Source organism: Triticum dicoccoides, chromosome 4A (genome assembly GCF_002162155.2).
Source record: "Triticum dicoccoides isolate Atlit2015 ecotype Zavitan chromosome 4A, WEW_v2.0, whole genome shotgun sequence".
NCBI lineage: Eukaryota > Viridiplantae > Streptophyta > Magnoliopsida > Poales > Poaceae > Triticum > Triticum dicoccoides.
In genome coordinates, this window is record NC_041386.1 from 742248127 (window position 1) to 742256275 (window position 8149).

At 41.3% G+C, this 8149-nt stretch overlaps 2 protein-coding genes across 2 annotated transcripts in view; one reads left to right on the plus strand and one right to left on the minus strand.

Annotated features, from left to right (window-relative positions):
* The window catches only part of LOC119284380 (putative receptor-like protein kinase At4g00960), a gene marked incomplete at its 5' end in the record, with an annotated part of 3129 nt that extends 1569 nt beyond the window's left edge, over positions 1 to 1560 (plus strand). The window contains 5 exons of the mRNA XM_037563522.1: positions 204 to 435; positions 517 to 667; positions 776 to 961; positions 1182 to 1299; positions 1426 to 1560. Of these exons, the coding sequence (XP_037419419.1) occupies positions 204 to 435; positions 517 to 667; positions 776 to 961; positions 1182 to 1299; positions 1426 to 1460 (722 nt within the window). The remainder of the gene's footprint in view (positions 1 to 203; positions 436 to 516; positions 668 to 775; positions 962 to 1181; positions 1300 to 1425) is intronic.
* LOC119288334 (protein arginine N-methyltransferase 7-like) lies at positions 1458 to 8149 on the minus strand. Its single transcript, XM_037567957.1, has 15 exons — positions 7760 to 8149; positions 7378 to 7600; positions 6827 to 6952; positions 6558 to 6722; positions 6369 to 6487; positions 6183 to 6283; positions 5065 to 5324; positions 4328 to 4564; positions 4152 to 4225; positions 3220 to 3313; positions 2983 to 3132; positions 2824 to 2898; positions 2243 to 2339; positions 1975 to 2115; positions 1458 to 1843 (listed from the first exon to the last, which is right to left on the minus strand). The coding sequence occupies exons 1-14, from the start codon at positions 8080 to 8082 to the stop codon at positions 1976 to 1978; spliced, it is 2184 nt and encodes a 727-aa protein (XP_037423854.1). The 5' UTR covers positions 8083 to 8149; the 3' UTR covers positions 1458 to 1843; position 1975.

An 8149-nucleotide genomic window follows, 5' to 3' on the forward strand; every position in this document is an offset into this window, starting at 1 on the left:
GCTAGGTGTTGAGGTAGCAAGCAGCAAAAAGGGGATGGAGGTTAGGGTTGAGGTAGCAACCAACTATGTTTTGCAGCATCTAGGAGGGAGAATCGGGCGATACACTGGAATATGTTTTAGATTAAACACACTTGATAATGCTAGTATTCTTTTTATTTTCATGGTAATACTATCATACCCTTCTTCTTGTTTTACTTCTACAGCTGAATACTGCAGACTTGATTGGGACAAATGTTACACAATAATAAAAGGAATATGTGAGGGTTTACATTACCTTCATAATGCTGATACTCCTATTTACTATCTGGACTTAAAACCAGCAAACATTTTGTTGGATAAGGATATGGCGGCAAAAATTGGTGATTTCGGTTTGTCAAGACTTTTTGATTCAGCACAAACCTATATGACACAATCCCAAGATATTAAAGGAACACGGTATGTCAATAACTCAGAAATAGTTAATTAGTATATTTTTTTCAAACTTTCTGAAAAATAATTGTATTTGATGAAATGCAGTGGATACATGCCACCAGAATACATCAACAGACAGAAAATCAGTCCGAAGTTTGACGTATTTAGTCTCGGGGTCATAATCATACAAATAATGGCAGGAAAGGAGGGCTACTTCACTTTACCATACACCGGTCCGAAAGAATTTATTAAGAATGTAAGGGAAAAGGATCGATATCATGGAAAACATGTTTTCACAAATATTTTGTTGTGCCTAACCCCTGTTCGTGCACGCCTCTTTTGGTATTATGTTCAAATTATCCAGGTACGTGAAAACTGGCGAATGAAGGTGCAGGCAACAATGTCGCCCCATGCATCTGAAGAAGTGAGGACATGCATCGAAATAGCGTTGAAATGTGTGGAAGATGACCGAACGCGGAGGCCTACAATAGCCCAGATTGTTAATGAACTAAGTAACATTGGTGTTGCTAAAAGTTCACCCGTTAGTCAGGTACATATTCTCTGCTCCCACAGATCAGGCCGTATGTCTTTTGCCATCCTACTTTAATTCATATGTTCCCTGGCTCCCTGCCATAACCTGTAACTATCGACACGTGCGCTTGCACAGGTAGGAATTTCAAAGTAATAATAACAATAACCAATTGATGTAAAAAAAACTAAATTCATTTTGTCGATTCCTACATTATTTAACAGTTCCTTTCTGGATGCAGGGGGCGAACAAGCTGACTGTGTTGAAGACCTTGTTATCATCTACTCACTTCAAATATTGGTTGTTCCTCTTTGTCGCAGTGATTTCCATGTTTTTCGCATGGGCGAAATTCTGTCCAGGTACTGGCGCATTGTAGATGAACATGTTTTTTTTTTTTTGCGATGGTGTAGATGAACATGATTAATTGCTTGAAGGCACGAGTCTGTTGGATTCTATTAATGTGGCAAAATCTTCAAATTCGGCAGATTCATGGTGGCAAGGCATTACAAGGAGGACGTAAACCACAGCACCTACTGGATGCCTTCATCTACACGCCAAGAAAGGCGGTAGCAGGGAGAATAGTTTCTGTACAAGAGCTGTTAGTGTGATTTCCATATTAGTTTCTTCTGTCGATCAAGCAAATTGCTATCTTGGGAATCAGAGTGCTAGGGTATCTATATATGTTTCCAAAAGCTCAAGAAAGCACTCGATCAGTGCGGCCATGCCAATCATCTTTCGCCACTAGGAGCCCTGTTTAAAGAAACTAAACCTTTGCGCAGCACGCGTTGCATATGGCAATGTAAAATTTCCTGGCCATCTGCCTCAGTTTGTACTTTGTGTAGAGCCTGTGTGCTGACGATTTGTCCACCGCTAATGTTTAATGGAATGCAACGGCAATGTTCCCTAAAAATAAATTAAGCAAATGTTCAGTGTTGTGCAAGAATAAATGCCCCCCAACACACACAAAGCAAACAGAAAAATAGGAAGAAAAACTGGGTCTCGTCGCTTGCGCGCGATGTTACAGCTTGATGTACATCAAGAGAAGGATGAACTAAACGTGATGTCGCCAGAGGCAGGATCAAATGAGGCCTCCACAAGCGCGGCCGAGTCGTCAGCTGGGTTCACTTCCACAGGTTTGCTCAGGAGCCGCACCCCTTGCTTCCAGTATCGAGTATCTGAGGTCAGGTCAACACCAACAGCACAGGGCCATCAGGTACGGGAATGTGAGAAACAACCATCAGTTTACTCACGATTCTTACAGGCATTGACGTACTCAAGAGTGAGACCAAGACATGTGCTTACCTGGTCCTGTGCTTATCACGATGGAGTTCTTCTCGTCGAGCACCCAGTCGATCCAAACCGCAAAGCCATGGCACGTTCCAGCATCGGAAAACTCAATCTACACAAGATCGTCAAATGGAATAGCAGACCGGTCAGAAAACTACGTGCATACCTGGGTATGAAATTCAGTCAGAAAACATGAATGTTTTAGGCAGCAGAGGGGCGCTTCATGTTGTGTATTTTAGTGCGCAACAGGGACTGCAGGATGATGGACCAAACATGGCTTTTACATATACTCCCTCTATAAAGAGTGTTTAGATCACTAAAGTAGTTATGTGAACGCTCTTATATTTCTTTACGGAGGGAGTAAAAACTAAGAAAAGTTAAGGCAGAACAAAATCAGTCCCAACAGACACCTAGCAAACAACTTTGCGCTAGTATGATATAAGTTAGTGACATCTCTGGTGTATTCCCATCTTAATATTCAGTTAGAACTGGTGACAGCATGGACCTGATATAATTAAGAATCTCTGAAATTAAGGCAACTCTACAAGGAAAAACTCTGATGACGCTCATGCCGCCAAAAAGACAGCAAGATATACCTTTGTTTTCCCAAAGCAGGAGTGAATAGGCTCCGAAAAGTTGAAATCCATGACAGAGTACACTTTGCTTAATTTCTGGTCAAGTTTGAATGCATCGTTAGTCACGTCTAAGAGATATGATATCTATGCATCCAACCTCGAGTCAGTGTTCTACTGTACCTTTGTATAACCACATTGCCATACATAATAGGGAAGACAAGGACCCTGCTGCTCTCCAGGAAGATCGCCGCAGGCTCCTAAAGTCTCGTTAACAACCAAGTGGTCAAAACCCTCGACATCTTTCAGGCTGCGACGACTCTTCCACAAGTCCTGCAGTACCACAGTTATTAGAAGGAAAACAAAATCTCTGTTCTTTTGCCCAAAAGAAAATAAAGAGTAATTCGTGGGAAGACTAACCGGAAGAGACATGGCGCATAACTTTAATACTCCTTTGCAAGGCATTATGAGTGCATCCTCAGATAGCATTGAATCAAACAGAGTTCTTGCATTCCTAAAGCAAAAATAACAGGCGCAGATATTGGCATCTTCAATCGGCATCAACACAGAACAATAGACATCAAAGGCCTTCTCATTTAAAATGTGGATCCGAAAATATGATTAATACTTGGTGAATTCAATGAAAATTAGATGAATAGGTGTGTTTATCCTACAAGCTACTCAAAACAACCATATGACCCTTCCAGCCTAAACTTGGATCAACAAACCTAAAATGGTGGCAACAGTTAAAAAATAAAGCCTATTTCCCTAGTTAAGAGGATACAGAAGTTTGTTTCTTCGCTTGTTAGTTAAGGCATATGTGAACAGATGCATGAAGGTCTACGAGCAAACATTTGCTTCTCTGTTCAAATTGAGGGTGCATTATTTTCTTTTACAATACTATGTTGCCACAGTTGCCCTATACTAGTACTAGAAGGAACTCTCAAAATAAAAGTACCAGATAAAAGGAAACATTTAATAGGGTGCCATATTTTCATTAAAATATGGGCTTGAGAATAACGAAATTATAGTATAAAAGTGAATTTTAACTATCAATCAAAACTACATAATTTCTGTCAGGTCAGAAGAATCGATGAGGAACATGGAGACAAAGAATCAGAAGGAAATATACGAACAGAAATATAACAAGGAGCACAGCATGGACGGTGTTTGAACTTGAATGTGCAACGTCAACTGACTGATTTGTTAGTAATGGTGTGAAGCTTAATTTGCTAGATAATGAGTACTACTCCCTCCGTTCCAAAATAGATAACTCAACTTTGTACTAACTTTAGTACAAAGTTGGGTCATCTATTTTGGAACGGAGGGAGTAGAATTTTGAAGTAACAAACCAGAAACGCAGGTTTTGCCATGGAAGCATCCCTTCACTGCCGCAATAAAATGGTTCGCCCACTAATAAGTTAATCTGTGGAGATAAAATGATAGAAGATCGTGAGAATTTCATAAAAAAACAACAGTACGAATCCTTGAACTACTTTTGAAGCCAGACTATAGACTAGCAGCAAACCTTTTTATGTTCCAAATCATCCGCTGAAAGAGATGCCGCTCTTTTACCAATCACTTTAATTTGATCCATGGAGAAATTGTTTGCCTTTGCAACAGCTTGGAGATATGTTGCACCCGTGTCCCGTAGACCAGGAAACATGGCAATGACTTTTGAAGATGGTGAGAGAGAAGAAACTAAGAGAGCCAAGAATATACTGTCATCAGCCACGATACAGGTTTGCGGAGATCTGTCACTCAGCTGGGCAGAAAACACACTGAATATGAATAGACGATGTTCGAATAATGTAGATAATCTGTATCAAAAAGAGAATGTAGGTAGCATAAACCATGGAACTGATCATGTGCTCCAACTGAAAGATACTAGATTCCATGAAACTAACAAGGAAACAATATAGCTTCCAGATTGTCGAAAGGAATCCCTTCAGTCCATGCACGGAGGGACCAGCTCAATTATGAATTGAGAATTTGAATATGATTATGCAAGCACAGTTTTTTCTTCTATTTTCAAATGGCCAAACTGTCAAACTGTAGAAACTATTAAAACCCTGAATTCATTTTCAAATGTTGGCAGATCATTAGAATATTTTTGCATCAGCCGATATGTGGAATTCTTTTAGAACGTTGAGGTCTTAAATTAACATCTTGATCCATTTCTAACAGTGGAAAACAGAAGTTTGTTGAAATCAAGTGCGCAATGCAACAACATAGTATTATAATCAAATGAACTGGAGTACTTACAGCATTTTTAATTGCTGTTATCAAAGCTGATCTCCAATATATATCACCATAAAGTGCTATCCTTTCTGGCAACAATGTTAGATGGTCAGCTTTCAAGTTTCCATTGCATGTTTCATCATTGGGGTTTAGCAGCTGATAAGAGATGCTAGTGAGGTTATGACTAGCCCTTAGAGAAAGAGTTTGATCTTTCATAACAGGAGCACCCCTTCCTTGTGTAAACCAAACACAATGCTTCCAGTGATCACACCAATCCTTCGTGTCTACAAAGATAGAAGGAAGATATCGTTAAGTAGCTTCAGAATGCGAAACAGGGTGACTCCTATAAGGTCTACATATCGAATATGCTAGTTCAAGCAAGTGGTGTCAAATGCTAGTGAGCTTAAGAAGAACGTATGTTCTAAACACATCATATTCTCAAATCGGTTACTTCTTCAACAATAAGGTATCACATCACTAACAAATAACAATACTTGCAGCAATGCTATTAACATCGTTAGCATAACACCATGAAGACACGTTAAGGCATAGGTAAGCATCCATGAATGTGTATTGGAACACTATCCTGAACATTTGCGATACACTATACCAGAAAAAAGATGTACTGATTCCATTTAAACCTTTGCAGTGCAATTGTGAACTTATATATGATACTTAGTTCCATGGATCAAATGCACAGTCCCCTTTAAAATTTAATGGTATGTTGACATTTAGAATTTTATTTTCAAGTAAATTGTAGGCTAAACATATGGTGACATAGAAATTTCTAGGTTTTGTACTGATTGTTGTGTAGGTACTCCCTCAGTCCCAAAATGTAAGATCATTTTTGACAATATCATAGTGTAAAAAATGATCTAATATTTTGGGACGGAGGGAGTACTATATAGGTGCAGTATTGATGAAAGGTATTTCTTCAAAATATAAGACAGTCAGTTCCCCATAACATTCTAGATACCCACATGGCCCAAGTCCAACATTACCAATACATCAGGGAAATGCAGATAAATGTTGGCCAAAATGTGCCAACAATATAAGCCCATCAATATAGGGAAATGGAAAATGACACTGAATAATGCAAAAGAATTACTTAAGATGACAAAAGTCTTGATTATTTAACCAACCATCGGCGCATTGTGGCAGATCCTTGATACTTGATTGCCTCACCCATTTGGGAGCTGTGGAGTAGAAGATTGACCCAGCAGAATCTAACTGAAGCACCCACCTATATTCGAAGAACAAAATATTCATTCAGCGCTCTTTTAACTATATAAAAGGTGACGAAAGAGACTACCAGATGCTGTACTTGCCATGATATAATAGCATGAACACAGCCATCACCAGTTGTTTTAATTGTGATCTTGTTTTCACGCTGGCTCTCTGGTCGTTCCAAAAAGTCAAATTCAAAAACTTTGAAGGGTTCTGACAGCTAAAGCAAAACAAGTTAGGACCTGGGACAACAAATTTCCTGAACATGCAAATAATTGTGCATAGCATACCAATCGTATCTCATCTTCTAATGGGTCACATTGCATTGCATGTTGCTGCAGCTTCACAGAAACAATATTTTCCATCCCATCAGGAGTAAGCCAGACACCATCTGCAGCATTTGCTTCATTGCTGTGCAAATCATGCATCTTCCACAAGAACGGACTTTCGACTAACTAGGATGCCCAAATAAAAAAAAACAGTATAAACCAATCAAACATTGCTTCCGTAGAAAATGATATCCAGATGAAGTCGTATCGAACAAGTGGAGGGAACAGACCTGCCCGTATGTAGTTGCTCGATATGGGACTGTCTTTGGATTTTTCACCAATAACGAATCATGAGCTTGCTGCAGAGTAGGTATCAGACCCTCACCCAACAGCTCAGAGTCAATAATTTCACTCACCTGAGAAACATAGTATGTTTTGTCAACTATAATGAACTTTATCTGCAATAGTAGCACAAGCCTAATGCAAAAGAAGTGCCAACTCCACATAAATCCCTAACTGCATAATAATAGCTAAGGAATATCACAGGAAATGTTAATTCATCAAATAAATAAAACAATCAATATAACTGCTTCCTAATAATGAAAGTGCTCCTAATAAGGAAAGTGCCAATTATGTTGTCGCTAAGTATGAACTGACAACTGAAATAACCAAATCTGAATGATGCTGGTAATTCAGATTTAGTATGTAGTGATACAGTTGAAGCATAACAACGAGTATAAGTACTACACTAGCTTATTTGACTGAGCATAAATATTTATAATACTGGAGCAGCTTCATTTAGTGGAACAGGAAAGCCAATTAAGTTAAAACAAAAACCTACCAGTACATCAGCTCGTGAATCAAGCTCGACTCCAACTTCGAGCTCATCTGACCGCTTATGGAAGAGCTTCACCTTATTCTCCATCCCGTTGGCTCTCAGTACCTTGCGCGTCAACTTGCCCATGGGAAGGTAGGATTCACACGCCGACACGCTGCCCCTGCCCTCGCCTCCAACAGCCCCCAAAGCTCGTGCGGACATCATAGAGAGCAGCCCCGTCCCGGCTCTGAACCATCATAGGCATTAGCATCCACTCTGTGGCTTAATTAATAAGAGGACCAATTAAATGTTAATGGCCTCAATTAACTTGTCTGAATGTCCCAATGTGACCCAAAGTAGGAGTATACATGCTCTAATGAGTGTAAATGCATCGACGGGCGCTCACCCGATGTCGAGGACGCGGGCGGAGGGGTCGGAGACGGCGGCGTCGATGGCGCGGCGGTAGGCGCGGTTGCGGGCGGCGTCGTTGAGCATGTCGAGGTAGGAGGTGGCGGCGAGGAGCTGCCTCTGCGTCTGGGGAGGCGCCGCCCCCTCCTCGCCTTCCTCGTCGACGACGAGCCACTCGGAGTCGCCGGTGAGCGGGTTGAGGCGGAGCTGGAAGGCGCGGGACGGCGCGGCCGCGGAGAAGGCCATGCGGCTGCGGCCGCGGAGCAGGAGGAGGAGCGCGGCGGGCGGCGGGGTGGCCAGGCCGGCGAGGCAACCCGGCATGAACGGGGGGCTCCGCCGGCGGCGGCTAGGGTTTTGCGGGCGGGCGGGAGCGAGCTCGGCCGCCGTC